The sequence below is a fragment of the Mustela erminea genome, chromosome 11, assembly GCF_009829155.1.
Source record: "Mustela erminea isolate mMusErm1 chromosome 11, mMusErm1.Pri, whole genome shotgun sequence".
In the NCBI taxonomy this organism is placed as follows: domain Eukaryota; kingdom Metazoa; phylum Chordata; class Mammalia; order Carnivora; family Mustelidae; genus Mustela; species Mustela erminea.
Window position 1 is genome coordinate 2,413,854 of NC_045624.1, and position 22,301 is coordinate 2,436,154.

The window sequence follows — 22,301 nt, forward strand, 5'->3', positions numbered from 1 at the left end:
TAATGCCATAAAAAAACGTAAAAGAAAATATAACTCCCTCCAACCAATGCAGCACAGCGTCAGCAGAGATCTCTGCACGGAATGCGGGTGCGGTGCGGCGGCATGGCCGTTCTGACCTTCCTGCGGGTCCGCCTGTTAGAGGCCATTTCCAAGCCGGTGCTGACGGCAGAGGGGGCACACCGGGGGGCCTGGGGACACTCCCTGTCCTCGGCGGAAACAACCTGCCAGTCTTCTGGGGTTGGTGGGGGCACAGTGCTGTCCACGTGGCGGAGACAAGGGATGGACCACATCTGAGCGGCGAAATCAAAGAAAAGCTCCAAAGAGAACAGAAGTGCAAAGCATTTTATTAACAAATCTTTCAAATTACAGTACAGTCCGAGACACGTCTCGGCACGCAGTCACACAAATGATACACACAGTACATTTTTTCCGACCATGTCACTACTGTACTTCACATGAATTCCTGATAAAGCTGTCACAGGGATTAGCGCAAGTGAAAACTGGGGTAAGGCGAGGCAACGCATCTCCCACAGTGGCAAGTGTAGTGTCTGGTAGAAAACACGCAGCAGACCCACCCAGAGGAAAAGCAACTCAGTCATCTGGTGGTTTCTGAACTCTCAACGCGCTCCCCGCACACACAGCGCGCGACTCCGCCTCGGAGCCGGCAGACGGCGGCCGGGCAGCGCCGCGCGTTACGGTTAGGAAGGATCACAGCGAGAGCGGTAACAAAGGGTCAAAGAGGCCACCACTTCCAGCGGAAAAACCGGCGCGCCCCAACTAACACTGAACTCATGCACAAGAGGTCCTGCAAAAGTAGAGGCGAAACAAGGGGTGAGTAGGGCAGCGGCCCGCGAGCGGCACGCGCCGGCGGCCAGGGCGCCCGCGCTCCTACAAGCCAAACTGCAAAGTAACGGAAGTCAGCCGTCGCTTCTCCAGCGGACACCTGGGGGGACAAAGCGTGAGTAAAGACCTGTCAAAGCAAAGGATGAGATGCAACCGAGCTGAAACACGGTGCCGAGACATGCACGAGGTCCTCGTACCCCCTCCCCGAGGGGTTCTGGACGGCAGACCCGACAGAGGAGCCAGAAAGGATGCAGCGCCGGCGGCCGACCAGGAAGTCCACGGCCGAGGCAGGCGGGGAGGAGGAGGAGGAGGAGGAGGAGGACCTCCAGGGATGAGGAGCTCAAGGAAAGTGATCTTCCAGCAGGGAGAGGAGCTCTCCGCGGGGCTGACGGGCGGGTTTGGGGAGGAAAAGTGCAAGAGGACAGGAAGGAAGGAGGCGCCCGACACGGGGCGGCAGCTCGGAACGGGAAGATCTCGGGCTTCGCTGTCGTCAAACCTGGAAATCAAAGTGTGGAATTAAAGGCGAAGACCGAGAGTTAAAATCCTCACAGAGGAAAAGCGATCCTGGATCCCAGGCCTGTGGAGAGCAAAGACAGATGATCAGCACAAAGGCTCGCTTGCCCTGAAGCTCAGAGGGTGACCGTGTGCTGTGTGTTGCTGGTTCAAACGCCCACATCGGAGCCTAAGCCAACACCGCAGGCTACAAAACGGAAAGAGTCCTTTAAAAATCAGCTTCCACTACGTGTGCCCTTACAAAGAAAACTAACTTTAAAGAAAAATCATGGCTAAGAGAACCCCAGGTTCTACTTTCTAGTATATTACTAAATACAGTATGTATTAAAATAGGTCACTCTGCAATGTATTAAAAATTTTAAACTACACTGTTTCTCTTTAAAGGGCCTCTATTTTTCTACATACGTTTTAAAATAAGTAAAATAAAACAGAGCAAAATACCAACATAATCTTTTTACATTTTAGTTGGTTAAAAATAAAAGGGAAAAGCAATTTCTCACTAAAGATACCTGCTCTGCCTGCCTGTCTCAACAAGATTTCCGACCACAACACAGCACAGAAGGGAGAGAGTTAAGAGTTTTAAAAACATTCTCTAGAACAGGCAGGTCACAACGTGTAAAACCAATGATCCTTCCCAACCACGCGCTACCAGAAGAAGGTACACCTGGGATCCAATATGAATCAGGGAGTTCTGCTTTGGTTCTAGGACATAAAACCATGGGCGCTTTAAATAATGACAATTAAATAGGTTGCAAAAAACCTTACACAAAATCCTTAGGATTTACTAGTGAATCAAGGCCAAGTGCCTTGGGAGAGTTCATATTTACCAAAATAAAGCTTCATTCACAAGTTTTAAAAATAGTTGAGAAGATTAATCAAAATGCTCATTAAACATAGTAAAGTATCTAAACTTTCCCCTGCATGATCTAAACTTGTGGCTTCCTTCACAGGAGGTGGGGCTGGGGGCAACCGGCTCCTGGCTGGCCCTGTCCCCTCCCATTCAGGAAACCCCTCTTCAGAATAATGTCACTTAAAAATCTGTAAAGAACCAACAAGGGTTCTCTCAGAAGCACCCCCCACCCCAACCCCGAATAATAAAAAAGGGGGTGGGTGCTGGGACTCAGTGCCTGACTAAAAGAAGGAAGATCAGGTCTACCAGTGAGCATGGAAGACTCCCGAGTCCTCCGAGCAAGAAGGGGGGGAAAATCCAAAACGGCCCCGAGAAGGGCAGCCTGCCAGGCAGGGAGCCCAGAGCCATCCGCGAAGGGCGGCCCAAGCCGATCGGGGATGCACGTCCTGCCGGCCGGGCGCAGGGGCTCTCTGGGGAGCTACGTGTGACGAGGGGGTGCTCAAGGGTGTCCCGCACTCGGCACGCAGACCCCTACCAAAACCCAACTGTCCGCAACAGGGTCCCTGTCAGTCCAGCGGTCCACCAGCACGGTGAGCTTACCTTCAATTAAACAACAAAGAAATTAATTAAAACAAAAACAAAAACAAAACAAAACAAAAAACCAAAATAAACAGAACAAAACCGAAAACCAAAAGCCAAAAGAAAATGAAAGAAAAAAGAATGGAAAGGATCGTCTCTCAACACCAACCCTCTGAGCAAGGCCCCACGTCCCCGCGTCTCCAGCCCAGGGAGCCAGTCCGGCCTCCTCCCGAGGAACAGCTCAAGGCCCACACGGGGAACGGTGACTCTCCAGACGGGCGGGCGCCCTCCCGTCCCCAGCGAGAGTCGCCTGCGAGCCCTCCCGTCTCCCAACCTGACTGGCCGACTCCTCTTAAAGAGTCTGTGTGTCTGAGGTTCATTATAAATCTTATTACAACTCCTCCGTTCTGCAAACCCCCCCACCCCCCCACCCCCTCCACCCTGGACGGCTCCCAATCTCCGGCCACCGGCAACAAAGTCTTCTGCTGGCCAAGTAAGGACAATGTTCTTCGAGAACGGACCCCTAGGTGCATGATCTGAGCTGAGCAACAATTCAGAGATGTCCCAGAACCCCGCGTCAACAAGCGTTCATCCAGGACCAGTACAAATCAAGAGAAAACAAGCCCGTGAAAAGCAGTCATGAAGCCCCCCTCCCCCCCCCGCCAGTCCCCCCGGGGCAATGGGTACCGGCACCTACACGGGACGCTGCCTGTCCAGAGGGGGGGACCCCTCAACATTTCTTTTGGGGAAAAAAAACAGAATTTCTCCTTTAGAAAAGTATCATTAGAAGGACTTAACAACGTGGCCGGACCAACGGCAGTGCTCGGAGAAGCGGCTCCGCGAGCTTACATTACAGCACAAAGTCAAAACAAGACAATGCAGGAAGAAAAAGTGCCTCGGCTCCACAGAACCTACTACGATTACCTTACGCGGTACTCTGCTATTTACTGACTCAAGCTTCCTGAATCTGGGAACAAATAATACACAGGTCAGGATAAATGTATTGACTTACTACCATCTTTATAAAAATCGAATATACACAAAACACATCAACAGTTATGGACTGTGTCCGCGCAACTTCCATACGACAACACAAAAGAACTAACAAAGAGCTAAGATTGTTGCTGAATTGAAAGCATTTCCAATTAACATTTTAATTTTAAAAGGTCCGTATTTACACAGTATGTTAAATGCTTCTGCATCTCATTTTAAATGCATGATAAATAAAGAACAAAGATAATGGTTGCAACAGATCTTCTAAGAGGGCTCAGCTGACGGTGCTCTGATTTCACTGCGGAAAGCACACCGACCACGACCACGGCAATAATGTTACCTTCTAATTCTGCTCCCTCCCTTTCTGGCAGTCCCCTTCGAGGAAACTAAGGCTTTGCTCCGGGGCAGTGCCGGGCACAGGGAGGCGGAGGCACTGAGCCTTCTCACCCCTTGGCCCGAGGCTTTCAAGAACGTCACAGCAAGAGGAAACCTCCGTGTGTGCAGACGGTTAGAGGACACACACGTCCCAGACACCCGTGTCCTACTGAGACAACGCCAGAAGCAGACCTGAAAGTCGTCGCAAGGTCCATCTTCAACACAGGAGGCCGCGCAGGACTGACAAGCGGACCGCGCGGACGAGGAGGTGCGTTTCTGGGCCTGCTCTCAGAGACAACGTGCAGCCCTTTGGCGTCAAGGCCCAGCACACTCCGACTACCCTGTTCTATGGCAGCAGGTGGCCCTGGGCGATACAGCAAGTCCACCAACCGAGAGCCCGCCCACGGCCCCGTGTGGGGCAGGGGCCCGCGTGCTCTCGAGGACAGCTTCCAGGCCGTCAAGCTCTTCACCTCAACACAGCGCCCACTGGACTGAACCAAACCAACTACGCTTTGAAACCACCTCAGCCCTGCCGTATCTGCCGGTGCCCAGAGTGGCCAGGACAGCCCGTGGACGCCGGTGAGGCCCTGGCACGACACCGCCTCCCATGGCGTCGCTGGGGCCCTCGAGAACCATGAGGCTGGGTGCCTCGGCTGGAGGGTGTTCCAGGGCATCCTAGGACCGCCTGCTTGCCCCCGGCACCAGACCTTCTGCAAAGCAGCTGCCAACCACCAGCACCGTCTTCCGGCCGACCGCTACCACGCGCTGCCACTTCGGGAGCCGCGCCGCAGCAAGCCCCGCGGGGTCTGAACACTCCCCCGCGGCTCAGGGAGCTTCAACTAGAAACAACTAGAAATGTCACCTCGGGGAACATGACGACACAGGCTCCCAGGGCCCCCAGAAGGCTGAGAGGTGGCAGGCTCCCACCTCGTCCAACTCCACTAAGCAGCCCGACAGGCGGTCTCCGGCACGAACACAGCTGGCGGGCAGAGTCTGCCCGGCCCCCAGCGCTGGCTCAGACGGTCCAGGTCCACGCCACAATACACCCACAACAATGCGCCTTCTTCATGAGCAGAAACACTGAATAAGGCACTTTTTAAAATCTGCCCAGAATGAACTTCACTAAACGCTGCTGTACAGAAAGGAAGGGTCTCGGCTGAAGGGCCCTACCCAGAACCCCTCAGGCGGGTTCAGGGCGCTACGAACAAATGCCGTCTGCACTTTGGGCCCGGCAGTCGCTCGCGCCACACTGCACGAGGGGGCACCCGCTCCTGTCCGCGGAGGACGGAACAGCCCTGCTCAAAAGGCCTTCCAAAACAAGAAGCTCATCAAAGTGATGCCAACCAGGTTCCCAAAGAACGTCTAAGTCACCAAGCCAGGGACGCGAATATGCCCCTTCGGGATGCATTTAAAACAAGGGAAAAAACCCCAGCGGGTGTTCAAGCTCCGGGCCGGCCCTCCACCTCGCATGGTACACGTGAACTGTCGCCCGCCTGACAGGGGACTCCAGAAGGGCCGCAAGGTGGCCACGCTACGGGCACCTCCTCTAGGCCCAGGGAGGTCAAGTGGGGCCTGCCAGGGCTGCTGCCTGATGTGGGAAGGGTGCAGAGGGGCGGGAGTCCCCTCTGGCACTGGGAATACACGGGGCGCTTCTGGAGCAGTCCCAGGAAGCAGGATCTCCACAGCCGGTGCCGCTTCCAGCCACCGCACACCCCGCTTTCCAGGACATGCAACTGTCAGTGGCAACCACCCGCGTTTTAATCCACGTTTTTCCAAGAGCCTTTGGAGGGCTTCCTGAGAAGACAGCGCAAGTCACGCGTGGCCGGGAAAACACCTGTCTAGCCTGCACTGAAGATAAGTGCAACCATTATCAAGTATTCTTTGCTGTGAAAAACTACTCAAGAATCTGTGCCGTTCATGTCCCTTCCTGAAGCTAAGTGACCGATGACACGGTGCGACCACAAGGAGCGATGTCTACATGCATGTGAGCACTTGGAAAACAAAAGCAAACGGAAACTGTAGTTCTCTGTGCTGACAACAGAACGTGAAGCAGTCTAACAGCAACCCCCAGTCCGCCGTGTCCCCAAGTCCAGCTGTGCTGGCGTCGACACTGGGCTGTGCGCCGCTCCGGACAACAGCCACGCGAGGCTGCAGACGGAGAGGCCTACGCTCGCGGGGACTCCACGCTGCCACTTCCTCGAAGAAACCCCACAGCGCGGGCAGTGTCAGGTCAGCATCTCCTGCCAGACGTCACTCAACAATCAGGGCCACGTTTATGTGGGACAAATCTATCATGTGCCTGTGGAAACGCAAACCAACAGTCAGCATTAACTTGACGCCACCCATCGGCAGTCAACTTAGCGAGGTACCAGGTCCGGATCCACAAAATCATCAAAACTGCAGGCAGACAGAGAAGACCGATACAAAAACGGGCAGGTGACCCGCAGGAGAGAAGAGCGAGCCATGGCGCTCTTTACACACTCCTGGTGCGTCGGCCCGGCAGCAGGTGGGCGCGCGCATGCGGACAACACCGAGCTGCCTCGGCGGACGGGCTCTCCCACCACCCCCCCCACAGCACCCTGACCACGGAATACACCGGATACCTGTGGAATTTCTGCTGAAATGCTAACGCATGAGCTGGTTCCTTGAACTTAGCTATGGCTTTCCGTTGCTGGGGAAGCATCTGTAAACTCTAGAGAAAAAAAAAAAGAAACGTGTTAAGAGCATGTTGTACGTGCTTAAAAAAACCCAAACACCCAACATATTTATACGGTAGCTTTCACACAGAATTCGAGTCCAGGCTGACACTTGGATCAATGCAGAAAATTCTATCTCCCTGGCAATTTTTCGTACCTTATCCAAAGAATCTAACCCAAAACAGTCACTCCTATGAGTAACCCCCAGCCTGGTTCATCCGGCCACACAAGCCACTCAATCTTCTCCCTCAACCTTCTCTGTGAGGCCCGCTGGTGACACTCGTGGAGAGTCGCCTCCTGTCCACACGCCCTCCTGCCCTCGCTAAGCTTTCCGGAAGAGCAGTACTCATCACCCGGGGGGAACTGCTGTTTAGCGATGGGACCCCACAGCTGCCGCTGGGTAAAAGGCAGCTTTCCTCCATCTAGCTCGTCGTGACGAGGCACAGCGCGGCCAGCGGCGGCTGTCAGAGCAAGCCGGTCACACCGCACTGAGAAGATGATCACCGAGCAACACGGCAGATTCAACCTTCTGGTGCTAAAGAACCATTCCCCAAGCCACTGCTCTCTGCAGTGAAAACTAAGTACGTCTGTGCATAAGACAGAAGGACAGAAATGATCCACTGAGCAGAGAGGATCTTACTTGTCTAAAAAGCAAGCCCTGGACAGAGGTTATCTCGGCCTGATCCTCACACCTGCCCTGAAGAGGGTGCATGGCTCCGAGTTTTCCCCGAGGCCTTGGGATTTAGGGTCTGAGGATGCAGGAGGGGCAGGTCAAAGGAGGAGACCCGTGGACTCTCTCAGCCAGCCCCTCCCCAAGAGCCTGATGTCTCCCAAGTATCCTGGTGACGCAGATCCTGGTGACGCAGCCAGCTCAGCACGTGTCCCTGGGGGGCCCAGCACAGGCTCCAGGCTCTGCAGCGGGCAGGGTGTGACAGCTGAGGCCGGACCCTTGCTCACCCCAGGACACCTGCCCCGGGACTCGAAGCCTCAGTGCCTGGGCTTCCTAGTGAAGCAGAGCAACAAGGGGGAAAATGCAGGTAACACATGACCCTTAGAAGTGCTGACCTATGTGACTAATTTTAAAGCATGTTTCAAAGATCTACAATGGAAACACGTGGCTAAAAATACCAAGTATTCCTCATTTCCGTAACCGCAGGTGTCTACCAGTCAATACAGCGAGGAGAGCTTAAAAACGTAGCCACCTTCCCCAACGTCACCTTTTGGTGCTTCACGGGAAACTAAACCGTTTCAAGTTGGCCAGCCCCGGAGCGCTGAGCTGTGCACGCAGAGCCTGGGAGGAGAAGCAGTCAGCGCGGGACCCGAGGACCCCTCCCCACCCCAATGACCGACCGGGAGCGGCCCCCTGGGTGGCGCTGAGCTGGGCCTGCCCTCCTGCGAGCCAAAGCAAGCGTGCTAGAGCACCAGGTTCCTCCTCTTCTTCGGGATATAAAAACTGGAACCAGAAGAGCTTTCCGGATGATTTCACTCCTCATTAAATGAGCGGCACACCGAAAGCACCACAAAGTGGTCTCTGATGAATGTCGTCAATGCCGCCTCCTCAGCTGCACCCTGGGGCAGCGCGGCTTCCCTGGACCGGGAGGTGCACCCCGGGTACTGGACAGAGGCACCTTCTCCTCCAGGGGACCTGCCTCATGCTGCTGTGCCCACCGCCTGTGCCCCTTCCCGGAATGAGGTCAGTTGCTGCAACTCTGGGGCTCGGTCCCGGGTGGGGCGGCTGTGGGCAAAGAACCACGCCTCGGCTCCCAGCAGAGTCAGCTGCAGACCCCACCCCGTCCCCGAGCACCTGCACAGCCCACTGCCAGGCCCTTCCTTCCGGCTCTGCGGGCCTCTGGCCTGCTCTCCTCTCTCCGGCCACTGGGTCACAGGCACTGCGGCCCGAGGGGAGTGACTGCCGCCAGTGCGGAGACAGACCTCAGGCTCGCATCAGAACAACTCACCTAAACTCTCCTCTAAACATTTAAGAACTTTATTAGGAACAGACAAGAAAAACTCATTTCCTACCGGCGTGCGGGGGGAAAAGCTAACACTCCAGCTTTCCCGGTGACTCCGCATTCCCGGAGGGGAGACCACTCCCCTCCCTGAGAGTAAGGAACTGTGCTTCTCTAAGTAGCAAAATGCATGAGACCTGGAGGGGCAGCTGCTCGCTCGGACACCCTGCCCCCCCCCCCCGCCCCCCACCCCCGACATGGGGCCAGCCCCTCCCCCGACACGCGAATGAACAGTGACGGGCTCTGACAGCCCGAGGCTGGATCCCAGGAAGACATCCATGTCACTCAGATCCCTGACCTCTTGTTCCCAATTAGGGAAAGTGCCTTCTCCTTCTCGGAAGCCCGTGCGTGCATGTGCATGTGCGTGTGCGTGTGATGCGCACACACTCAGATAAACTGCAATGTTATGAAGACACTATCAGGGTTCTGCAGCCCTGAAAATCCGTTTAGTCTTCTTCCCCCCGACCTCCAGGGACGCCTGCCTGGCTCAGTCACTTAAGCACCTGCCTTTAGCTCAGGTCGTGATGATGTTGGGGTCCTGGGATCGAGTCCCGCATACTGCCCTGGTACTCCCCCAACTTGTGCTCTCTCTCGCAAATAAATGAAACCTTTGAAAATAAACAAGCTGCTTCCCCTAGCACTTTGGTGATCACTTCAAGCAAAGAATGCTAACAGCTGCTTTAAACACAAGTGAAACGGCTGCAGCCCTGAGCCAGACACCTGTGGGTGGGCCCCTCTGAGGCCCGCCGAGAGGCACGGAGAGCACAGAAGCTTCCCCCTGCGGCCAGCGCCACCGGCCTGTTCTCCGTGCCCAGCAGGACCATGTCCCCGCAGCAGCAAACAGTACTGACCACAGAAAATGCACCCTGCATGGCAGGCAGCCCCCTCGCCACCCCCCGCACCCCGCAGCTTGTCAACAGGCTGGGTCAGGTCCCATCTGCTCCGCAGTCCAGTCGCTGTCCTTGCTCAAGTCCCAGGGCCTGGGCACACTCACCTGCAGTTCCTCAAGCTGACACTGCTCGTGCTGAGCCAATGGCCCCCCGCCACCTGCCTCGCTGCTGGCCCGGCTTCCCTCCTGCTACACGAACCTGCCCGGGAAAACCCATGCGAGCGCCTTCTTTTAAGAGCTGTCGGGCTGTCACACGGAGCTCCTGAAAATCCGTTCTTCCTCTGGGTTCCCGACAGTTTTCAGGATGGGTTTCCACAGTATAGCTTCGGAACGTGTGTCCACCGCTCTATTTTCTTCACACCTTGTGGCATGGGTCTGTGGTCCACCTACGCTGACCATACCCAGGGCTTTCCTTCCCAGATGTCCTCAGCCGCAGAACGGCTGCACTACTGTCACCGGGCAAGTAAGCCTCCTCCAACACCTCCCTGGTGGCTCAGAACCAGCCACGCTTCAGGGCAGACGGAGACGCGCCCCCGACAAACAGAGAGCAGGGCCCGGAGGCGCTGATCAGGAGCGCGCCCCCTTGGGGTCAGCACCACCTTCCAAGAGCGCACCTGCCCCTGCAGCTGGGTTCGTCCTGTCTCGCTCGCTGCCCATCAAGGGCAACGTGGAGGTCAACGGCCTCGTCCACCCCTCAAGGTTTGCCAGGGCACCACGGAGAGCTACGAGGAGCGCTGAAGTTCTCGTGCAGGTGACCCAAGTGCGGGGGAGGGGGAGCGCTGTCGGAGCGCTACACACCAGCAAGAACCGGCAGCACCGGGACTTGCCCCAAAGCCTCGTTGCAGAGCCCGGTGTGGATGCGACCCCGGTTGCAGGGGGAGGGGCTGTTGCAGCCTCCACAACAACCTGCCCGGGGCCTCCCCTACTCTGGACCCAGCTCAGGGACGCCCCGCACAGCCCCTGGGCCGCAGAGAGAACGTGCACGGCACCGCTGCCCCGTTCTCTGGACTGGTGCTATCAGTGACGATCACAGCAGGGAACTGGCCACAGAGTCTCATTAAGTGATTCCAAGCGTTCTGCTTTTGTGAAGAAACGACTTTTTTGTTTTCACACCATGACATTTCAGTTATTTATAGGATAACAAATTTCTCTTCTTGGCACCATTTCAGGCACAACCTACCAAAAGGGGAAGTAAAGATAATGAAGCAAAAAAGCCACAGGTGCTTCATCCATCCTCTGTCCTGACCCCAAGAGCTCCCTTGGCTTCTGGGTTTCAGGACAGAGCAGGAGGTCAGGGTCACTCCTGCGGGAAGCCGTGCAGGTCACCAGCCAGCAGTTGGGCGTGCGCGCCACTGCCCACAGCCCCCTCCACCCCCCCACCGAGAGCAAGGTGCAGCTGCCTCCCGCTGGGTCTGCAGACCGAGGCATGGCCTTCTCGCAGATCAGACTCCTGCCATCACCGCTGCGGAGCGCCCCGCGGCTCCCTCACTGTGCCCGCTCCCCTGAAACTCAGAACACGCCCTGCACTGCTCACGCCACCGCTACCCCCTGGTTTTAACAGGTCTCTCTCTGCTCCACAGAGGAGTCGTCAAATAGAGGCCTTACACCGGACACTCTAGAGAGTCTTCTGAGCACCATTTAAGGGAATACCGCATTCATCTAGAAGAAATGTGGCCGCCCCGTCACGGTCCAGTGTCACACTGAGCACGCCGTTCCCGTTCCACGGTTCAGCGCCACGGTTTTCTCTAACATAAAGGCCCAAAGGAACAGGGTACCTCCCTGCCCCAGACACCACCACTTGCTGTTACCCGAAGTGGACACAAGGTGGCACCAGAGCCCGCCGCACACACGAGCTCCACGCAGGGCTTGGGCAGGGCCGCGGAAGGTCCGGGTCACTGGCGCCATCAGTTCCGGGCCTATCAGCCCTTACGCCACGGGCGAGCCTCGTCGCAAACATCCTTCTCCAGTGTGTAACCAGGGTCACTCTTCAGCTATCTAGCACTGGCAGGGCCTTGTTATGTTAGTTGTTTTTTTTTTTGTTTTTTTTTTTTTTTAATTAAGAAACTTGACCTTTTGTGAATACGGTGTTTATGAACTCCCCCTCAAAACCCTCCTATGGGACTAAGACGGGCAAGATGCGCGCTCTCTCTGTTCCCCAGGGAGGAAGGACAGGCCCCTCTCTAAGTGCTCCGTTCACCACACCCCCAGGGAGCTCTCCGGGGCGGATGGAAGGTCACCTTCCACCCCACTTTTAGGGCACCCGGTGGAACCCAGAAACGCATTCTCCTCCTACTTTCCTTGCTTTCTAGCCTAGAACAAGGCATTAAATAGTCCTACGCCGTGTGTGGCTTTAGGTTCCCTCAACCAAACTTTATTTGTAACTAACCGATCTCCAGTACTTTTCTGAACGGGGGTGTGGGGGAGCCATACAAGAGATCTATAGGCCCCAAATGCAAAATTCAAAATTCAAGTTTTAAGATAGTTAAGACCACGGTGAATGCCCCGACAATGGCTCCAAGCAGCAGTGTGGTGAGAAGCTGCCCGTGGTTCAGATATGGACCCTGACAACCACGTCCCACGAAGACGCTCAGGAGAATTACCAAGACTCCTCGTGAGGAAGCAAAGCCATGACCACCGTGGAGAAAGCAGCCACGCCGTCACCCCCCAAGCCCACAGGGCAACAGAGACACAAGCCATGAGACTGCCCACGAGCCCTCACAGGAAACACCAGGCCTCAGAACCCCCAGATCCGGCTCTGGTTTGTTAGTCTGGACCCACTGTGAGGGGACCCCCGATTCTCCCCCACCGCAAGGGAGACTCAGACCAGGACAATCACACGCTAAGGCACGTCCAGTGCCGTCAGATCTGCTCCGGCAAACCCGCCCCCGTCGCGGGGACCTGTGCGCAGGGGCTGCCGGTGAAGGCAGCGTGAAAGCCCCGGGGCATCACCGACCGTCTCTGCCGCACCCCTGCGCTGTCGGCCGCCCGGAACACGGAAGCCCAAGTGCTAACGTCCTATTACGACACACAGACAGACACGAACGCCCCCCTCTCCCTCCAGAAATGAAGAACAGGGCGGGTTTGAGAAGCATTTTCATCCACGCCTCACAGGTAGTGACTGACTCTCAATGGTAGACAGATTTCAAACACGTTAAGAATTATTTGTATCAACTCTAGTCTGAAAACGCTTCCCCATTCGCTCACGCAACAAGAGGCTGGGAAAGAGCCCGAGAGGAAAGCACGCGCAAATCTGAGGTGCGCAGTCCTCGTCTTGCTCACTGGGGTCTGACGCGGTGCAGACGGCATCTGGCACGGGGAAGGGGGAGGGTGGGACCGGGGAAGGCCATGACTCGGACGCGGACGGGACACGACCCGAGAGACAAAGCTCAAGGAAACCCAGGCCAGCTGGCTCCTCTGCGGGTGTACCCGTGAGACCGGACGCAGGGGCTGGCGTTTGCGTGGACAACGCTATTTACCACGGACCTGGGCGCGCCTGCAGCCGGCTCAGCGGAGACTGCCCGTCGTAAGACAAAGAGATCAAACTATAGTCTGCGTTACTTCATGTTTGTAAAATCGAAACCAGGTTTCATAGTTGTTAACACGTGAGCTATTTCTCCAAATTAGGGCCAAGGAGGGTAGATGCTTTACAAGTTTCAAGTTATTACAACCGAGAGTGCACGACAGGGCAGAGCGTCAGGATACCGCGAGGACGCGGCAGGACTATTTCATATATTGCATAACTGAGCATCTGAAAATTTCCAAATAATCGAAGGCAAAAGTTCTGATGTTAGGTATCCACAGTAAATAACGTACGTGTCTTTCTTCTCAAATGTGATATTTTAACATGAAGTAACCAAAAGGGAATTAATCGAGACCTAGCGGGTCCTGGAACGGGCCCCGGGAGACACACCTGAATGGGACCCACTGACGTCAGCAGGCTCTTCAGCTGGACGTCAGTCGTGGACGAGGAGAGCCCTTCGACGGACACGACGCAGGGCTGAGGCTTACACTCCACCACCCGGAGGTTCTGCTTGTTGGGCGTCAGGCGTCCCCGGCCCATCGCTCCGGCCGCACCTCGGCCTCTCCCGTGCATGAGGACCTGGCAACAGCAAAAGTACAGTTTGACTTTGAAGCTTTGGATTTTTTCCCTGCAGCTACTAAGATTATACAAGGGGACAAACAACTCAGAATCCATTACAATCGACCACGAGCTACGGGACTGGCTGTACGTTCACCCACCACCAGAGCAGACCTGAATGTCAAGGTGAAACTACCCCCACGAGTCTGGGCAGAGGCAAAGGAAGACGCAGCAGCGTCGCGTGTGCATCTACCTCGGTACCAAGCACAGGAGGAGGAGGAGGCACTTTCCACGTAACCATCGCTGGCAGATGCAGCGGCAGGACCAGAGGGGTTGAGAAACTTGTTTGGGTCTGGTCCTAACAACTCCAGAGCCCAAATTTCTCCCGGCGTACTCCAGGCCACATCCACGGGGACTGGTGCCACCATGCGCCCACAAGCCACAACGTTATGGACCCGAGGCTCCTCGTGACTCTGTGTGGCCGGCACCCTGAGAACCTGAGCAGGTTCTGTAGCTGGGGTCACCTCCCGTCTGCTGCACCATCCCGCACATCACAGCGCTTTCATACCCCCACCAAAACCCAAGCACGGCGATGCCCGCACGCCCACCGCCACCTCAGTGACGAGGTCCCTGGTCTAAGGTAGGGCCCCGACCTCAGGAGATTTTTAAGTTGCCCACGGGTTCAAAACTACTCTTATGGGGTCTTTTCTAAAGAAGAGGAGACACTGAGGTAAGTACCACGTGCTGAGTGCTTTCTCTAAAACACAACTTGTCCTCTGCAGGGCAGCAGTGAAACGCAGGTGGCAAGTCAAAGTCAACAGCACCAGGGCTTCCAGACATCCTAACCCTAATTCTGCCCTGGAGTCTGGGTACAAAGGGACAAAAATGGCCCCTTGTTCCATCCCAGAAAAGGACAGAGAGGAAGGTAAGTAGAAATCATAAAGGAACTTTTGCACATGAACCGGGCACCACACAAAGGGAAAGGCATACAAACTGACATTTCTTAACACTCCCCAGAAGGCAACAAAATTCCACCTGGGAAATGAGTTTTTGAAAAGTGCAAAAGGATATTTCAAGAGAAGTCACACTGGAAAACATGCATCAAAAGGTACACATAAATCACATCAATAAGAAAAAGGATAAAGACTGTATGATCATTTCAACAGATGCAGAAAAAGCATTTGACAAAGTAGAACATCCATTCATGATTAAAAACCAACAAAATAGGTCTAGCGGGAAAATACCTCAACATGAGTAAGGTTATATATGAAAACCCACAGCCAACACCATACTCAAGGGGGAAAAACTGAGAGCTTTTCCCCAAAGATCATGAACAAGAAAGGGATGTCCACTCTCACCACTTTTATTCAACACAGGACTAGAAGTCCTAGCCACAGCAATCGGACAAGATAAAGAAATAAAAGGCATCCAAACTGGTAAGGAAGAAGTGAAACCTTCACTACCTGCAGGTGACATGATACCATACATAGAAAACCCTAAAGATGCCACCAAATACCCACTAGAACTGATGAATGAATTCAGTAAAGTCGCAGGATAAAAAAATCAAGGTACAGAAATCTGTTGCATTCCCATACATTAATAATGAAACAACATAAAGAGAAATTAAGAAAAGAAGCCCATTTACAGTTACACCAAAAATAAGATGCCTGGGAATAAACCTAGGAGGGGAAAGACCTGTCCGTACTCTGAAAACCACACAACACGGGGCAAAGCAACTGGCCACGACACAGAGAGATGGAGAGACCTTCTACGTTCATGGCCTGAAGAACAAATTATGTTAAAATGTCTACAATACCCCAAAGCAGTCTACACATTAAGTGCGATCCCTATCAAAATGCCAAGAGCACCTTTCACAGAATTAGAACAATCCTAAAACTTTGTCTGAAACCGCAAAAGACCCAAAATAGGCAAAGTGACCTTGGAAAGGGAAAGCAAAGCTGGAAGCATCACAATTCCAGACTTCGAATGATACCTAAGAGCTGGAGTGATCAAGACAGCACGCTACTGGCACAAAACAGACATGCAGATTAAGGGAACAGAAAAGAAAACCCAAAAATAATCCTAGAACTGTATGGCTAATTAATCTTTCATAAAGGAGGCAAGAAGGGGACGCCTGGGTGGCTCAGCCGGTTAAACCACTGCCTTCCGCTCGGGTCATGATCCCAGAGTCCTGGGATCGAGTCCCACATCGGGCTCCTTGGTCAGTGGGGAGAGCCTGCTTCTCTCTCTGCGTCTGCCTGCCTCTCTGCCTGCCTGTGCTCTCCCTCTCTCTCTCTCTGACAAATAAATAAATAAAATCTTTAAAAGTAAAAAAAATAGAGGCAAGAGTATGCAACGGGAAAAAGTCTCTTCAACACGTGGTCTTGGGAAACAGAGCAGCCACATGCAGAAGAATGAAACAGGACCACTCTGACACCGCACACAGAGATAAACTCAAAATGGATTAAGGACCTAAATGTGTGACCTAAAATCACAAAAGTCGTACAAGAGAGCATATGCAGTAATTCTCTAACACTGGTCATAGCCATATTGTCCTCATGTGTCTCCCGAAGAAAGAGCAGCAAAAGCAAAGATAAGTCACTAGGACTGCAGCACGACAGGAAAGCTCAGCAAGTTAAACGTTGAAAAAGGCAGCCTACGGAATGGGAGAAGACACCTGCAGATGACCTATCTGATACTGGTCTAGTACCCAAAATACATAAAGAACTGATACAACTCAATGCCCTAAAATCAAATAATTCAATCAAAAATGGGCAGAAGACAGACATTTCTCCAAAGGAGATCTTTCCAGATGGCCAAAAGACACATGAAAAGGTGGCCCACGTCACGTCTCACCGGGGCTAATGAAAACAACAGCGGGCTAGCACCTCTGCTGTCCGAACGGCTAAAATCAACAACACAACAGCTGAACTGTGGAAGCAGCCCCAGTGTCCACTGGAAGACAGACGGAGTTAGAAGATGTGGCGTGTGTGTGCACGCGTGTGCATACATACAACACACACACACACGGGCACGGTCCTCAGCCACACAAAGGATGAACTCTTGCCATTTCAATGATGTGGATGAAGACAGAGAGGGTTATTCTAAGCAAAGTCAGTCAAAAAGAAAAAAACACCAAATGATTTCATTCTCATATGGAATTTAAGAAAAAAATGTACAAGGAAAAAAAGAGGCAAACCAAGAAACAGACTCTTAGCTCTCGAGAACAAACCGGTGGTTACCCGGCAGGGGTGAGGGGAGGCCGGTGGGCGGAGGGGTGAGACGGGCGAAGGGGGTTAGGAGCACACGCAGCACCGTGAGCACCGGGAAATGTGTGGGATTTTGCTGAAATTAACTACAGTGGAAATGGTCGGGGAAAGCTGCAAGTAAAACCGGCTGGGAACCAGCAGTAGGTAAGCATTCTTCTAGCTATAATAAGTTACAATATTAATAATAATATCCTTTACCAAATGCTTCCCTTAGACCCCAGGAATCACGCTTTTTATCTGCATCTTCTCGTGAAATCCTCCCAGGCGCCCAGGTGAGCCGGCAAACATTGCTGTCCTCACTTCACAGGAGAGCAAAGGTTTCAGATGCGCACAGCTGTCGGGCGCAGGAGGCCTCTAATGTCTCTCCTCGTGTACGGGGGACAGCCCCTGACTGAAGCCAGTTTAGACCGGAGCAACCTTCCAAGACTGAAGTTAAGATCTGATGTCTGTACCCCCGTCCTCTGTTGCAAAAAGGAAGTAATTTTGTTTGCTCCTACATCAAGTGCTTATGACGTCAACAAAGTCATTTAAATACTTCCAAGACCCAGAATGGCCTTCACAGTGGTACTATTACTACTGAGTATCAGTAGGAGGACGAGCAGAGAGGAAGAGCTAGGAGACTGCAGAGCTTTCCAGAAGAAACTCAAAGCAGGTGTTGCTGCCCTGCCTCTTCCCTCGCGTAAGTCCATCAGATGAGGGGCATCTGACTTATGCACCAAGAGACTTTACTTTTGGGCAGAGAGGCGGAGGCCTTGGGGAAGTCACAGAGACAGCTCCACTACCAGCTGAGGGGAAGGGCGCCCTACCACAGGGACATAACGGGACAAAGCAGACACCCTTCTCCTAGGGGAGGTTTTAAATTCAGTGCGCCAAAGGAGAAGAGGCACCTGTGCGGAAGGCATTCTGGATGCCCCTGTCTCTTGTCCCACAGCCGGTCAGGACCCCTTTAATCCTCAGAGCGAAGGAAGGAGAAAAGAACCAGAGTCAGGGTCACTCTCTTCAGACAGGGTCCTTCACCCCCAACGCCTCGCTTTCCCGCCTGTGGACTGGGAACAGCCAGAAAGTGGCTGAGCAAACATCCCTCTGGCTCTTGGTCTGCAGAGCCCGGAGAGCCAGCGAGCAGGGGAGGAGGCGTGCTGGACCGGGGTCTGTGCGCCCAGGGTTGTCCCCAGAGCACGGGTCAGAGCTGGAGAAAAACAGCCACGCGCCCCAGCTGTGCGGCCTCTCCCTGACGTGTCCCGTTACCAAGTCAGCAGAAGGAAGTCCTTTTGTGAACACACAGCCCCCGAAGCCAAAACAAAAGAGACTACCGTCCATTTAGAAGTTTACTCGAGCCCTCCTACTGCGCGCGGCCCTGCTATCGGAGAACTGTCCGCACGCCGACCGCGACCACCAGGAGCAGGAGGACAGCCCCAGCCCCGCGTCGGCGGCACTCGGCCCAGCTAACAGGCAGTACCTTCTTGGCCGGATGAACTCCCGGGATGCTCTTGATGCCCGGAGGGCCGGCCGAGTGCACGTGGGACCCCACTGGCGGGTGCTGGGGCTGCTGAAGGGCCCCCTTGGTCAGCGTCACCTTGCGGGCGGGCTGCTGTCTCACTTCTGGGGGCTGTGGGAGCCGCTGGGGCTGGCCCTCAGGGTGAAAAAAGCCGTCGCTCTCTCCTCCCTGCTGAAACAAGGCAGCGTGCTGGTCAGTACCCGCGCGGCCGGGCGGGCGGCCTTCCCCAGCCTCAGGGCCCACCGCGGTTAGCCCTCACCTGAGAGCAAACCGTTTCAAACAAGTGAAAAACCACCTGTCCTTTCGCTAGAGCCACTAAGGAAATTTCTCATCTGATGTGCGTGGGTTTTCATCGCACTGGAGCAACTTAAACCATGGAGATCTTTAATTACTGTTATCTACTCAAGAGGTCTGCAGATTCCGGTACGGGCTGTTTCGCCAAGTGAAATACTGCTGAACTTAGAAATACTTCCTACTCAACCTGCACTTGCCACCTCCAAGAGCATCCGGCTGGAATCTGACAGTCTGTGGGGCGGTGGTTTCAAACTTTTAATCCACCTTGCAATGCAAATGGGACAGTCCTCGGGATGAAACTGACTGGCTATGGCCAGAGCGGCCCCGGGGACACGGCGTGGAGCCCTGGCCCTCTCCGCACCCTGCCCCCCACTGAGACGCTCGTGCCTCCGTCCCCAAGTCTGTGATTTCAGAGGTGGGGCTCGCAGGCCCTGTTACAAGCTTCACAAGGATCAGAACCTTTTGAGTTTCACTGACAACCCCTTGTTTCCTGTACTTCCTAAAAAGAGAAGGACAGGCCCCAAATGGGGTCCCTTAGAGCTCCCAAACCGGGGCCTGCGGAAGAGCCAACCTGCCAGAAACAGGAAGTTCTCCATCAGCACTCAACAGTGGGCCACAGGCCCTGTCTCATCTCCGCAGGTCCTCCACGTGCCCCTAACAGAGAGCCACCTGCCTGAACCCATCCTTTTCTTCTGCCAGGAGAGTTCGTGCCCGTCCTTGTTTTACAACGGTCTCCCGTTCTGTGCCTCCCGGGGCCTCTAAGGCTTGGTGGCTGGGACGCCGCCGATTCACAAACCTTCAACGTGGTCTCGATGGGATTTTTGGCCCTGAGCACACTCCAGCTGCACTATTTACGGTCACGACACCGCCCGGCAGCACAGAACACCTCTCTGGACGGCGTCTGTGCGCTGCCTTCCGTGTAAAGGAGAGCAGCCGGGGCCAAGAAAGAAAGTGCGGACAGAGGAGCCCGCGCTCTCGCCCTGCGAAACCACGTGGCCTGAGCAGAGCCCGAGGCCGGATGTGCCGGGAGACCCCGCTCCTCCTCACCGGCGCTGCGAGCCCAACCCTTGCCTGCTCAGGCTCCAGTGTTTCCACACGGGGCTGCAGGAACGAGCTCAGCAGTGGCCCCTGTACTCGGCGCCCCTCGCCCCCTACACTGACCTGTTAGAGACAGCTCAGTGGGACAGTGAAGGGACAGGGGCTGCGGTAAGACAGGTGTAGGTAAGATTTGTGTGAAAAAAGACCCAAGTAATTGGGACCTGAGAGAAACGGGATTAAAACTGTCACCTGTGGCAGGGCTTCTGGCCAGGGCAGCATGAAAAGGAGGGCAAATCTCTCCAACCACCCCCCGCCCCCCAACAGTAAGTACCTACGTGACAAAGCCACCCAGAACAAGCATTTCAGGTCTCTGGGAGTCGAAAGTGAAAGGAGTCGTGGACTCGTACCTACTCCCCAGACCTGGCCAGCAGGGCAGCCACAGGGAGTGGTGGGCCGGGGACCTTTCTGGAACAATAGCAGACACATTGGGAAATCCTGGAGATCAAGGAACTCCTGAAGGCCTAGGGGAGTGCTGAGAGCGCCAGGGAGCCAGGGGGGCTCACGCAGGTAGGGGGCAGGTGGGAAGGAGGAGCTGCGGTGGGCTCTACGAGCCAGCGCCCCCACTCACACACCACTGGACAATGTCTTCCTGAATGACTGGCCGACCAACAAGCTACGTAGCAACAGGGTCAACCCCTGGGAAGCCAGACTAAGAAATGAAGAATAAAAAACTCACCAAAATATATTCTGAACTGAATAAAAATACAACATCGAAACTGAGGGGATGCAAGTTAAGAGCTACGTCAAAAAAGAAAAATCTGAAATCAGTAACGTGAGCTTTTATCTCAAGAGGCTAGAGGAAAAAAAGGAAATCAAACTCAAGAGACGAGGAAGGAAATGATAAGATCGCAGCAAAAAACAATGACACAGGAAACAGAAACTAACAACAGACCAAAATAAATAAATAAATAAAAATCAATGAAACCAGAAGTTGCATTTCTGAGATCAAAAAAAACCCGATGACCTGTAACTAAACTGATCAAGAAAAAGGAAGAGAGGGTACAAATGACCAAAATCAGAAACCGGAGAGCAGCATCACTACAGGCCCCACCGCAATGAAAACGATGCCACGAACAACTTTATACCAACAAGTCAGGCCGCTGAGGTGAAACGGACAGGCTCTGAGAGAAATGTAAGACATCAAATCAATTCAAGAGTAAAGAGAAAATCGGAAAATATGAGAAGATACTGAATTGGTAATGGAAAACCTCCTGCAAAGAAAAACCACTGTGTCAGGAAGAAGAGAGCCAATCTTAGAAGCCTCCTTCAGAGAAGAGAGGAGGAGGAACCTTCCCAGTCCCCCGTGAGGCTGGCATGACCCACACATAAGCGACGAAGCCGCCAAAGCACCCCCACCAACGTAAGTGAAGACCCCCCAAAACAGCAGCAGCGTGACTCAACCGCACAGAAAAGGGACCGCGCCCCACGCCCACGCAGCAGGCCCCAGGAACACAAGGCTGGCCTGGACACCGGAAATCCTAAGGACTCGAGGGGGTTAAGTCAGCTGCCTGGGAGCCTACCCGGCGAGGGGAAGTCTGCAGGTTCCGGAGCATCCGCTATCCTGCAAGCACCTACAGAAACCGGAGTCTAGACCCCATCATTCTGTGTTGCTCACCAAACCAAAATTTCTTGTATGTATCCAACATACTAAGATTATCTAGTGAATGGATCAATAAATAGCGATTCATACTTTTAAAAACAGAAGTTCTCAATGTGCTAGAAAAAAGACGGTAGTATCGGGACCTCAAGGTTACAGCCACTGCCCATCAGCACACAGGTGTTCCCTCAACGTCACTGTGACATGGAATGCGCCACCTTCCAAGGCAGCGGCACTGTCTGATGCGCCACATGGCTATGCATAATCCGCTGGAACACGTCCACGTATCTGATGGACAAAGACAACGCATACTGTCATCGCTTATTTCTTTAGTAAGCCAAAACTAAACACGGGATCTACACAAGGAACTTTAACTTAAAAAGAAGAGATGACACCAAGGGAAGACACTGTAACTTGCCTTCCTTGAGGCAGACAATGTCACCGTGTACACCTATTTGGATGATAAAATCAACACGGGTGACCTGATGGTTTCTGAACTGGGAATGGAACTGAGAGCGTAACCTTCAGTCAAGAAACACTCCAAATATTAGGCAAGAGACCGGTGGTAATTTACTCTGTGAAGAGGAGACGTTAATGTCAGATAAAGACCCTGAAAAACAAAGTTATGGGGGCACCTGGGTGGCTCAGTGGGTTAAAGCCTCTGCCTTCAGCTCAGGTCATGATCTCAGGGTCCTGGGATCGAGCCCCGCATGGGGCTCTCTG

At 54.0% G+C, this 22,301-nt stretch overlaps 1 protein-coding gene across 11 annotated transcripts in view; it reads right to left on the reverse strand.

Annotated features, from left to right (window-relative positions):
* Positions 1-327: 327 nt before the first annotated feature.
* RBM33 (RNA binding motif protein 33) overlaps positions 328-22,301 on the reverse strand; it is a 132,131-nt gene continuing 110,157 nt past the window's right edge. For 4 of the 11 annotated variants that reach the window (XM_032305470.1, XM_032305468.1, XM_032305476.1 and 1 more), the window contains 4 exons: positions 18,551-18,760; positions 13,658-13,846; positions 6,757-6,845; positions 328-6,452 (listed from right to left, as the gene is read on the reverse strand). In XM_032305470.1, the coding sequence (XP_032161361.1) occupies positions 6,404-6,452; positions 6,757-6,845; positions 13,658-13,846; positions 18,551-18,760 (537 nt within the window). In that variant the 3' untranslated portion in view covers positions 328-6,403. The remainder of the gene's footprint in view (positions 6,453-6,756; positions 6,846-13,657; positions 13,847-18,550; positions 18,761-22,301) is intronic. The other 7 variants (XM_032305471.1, XM_032305469.1, XM_032305477.1 and 4 more) reach the window with 3 other exon arrangements.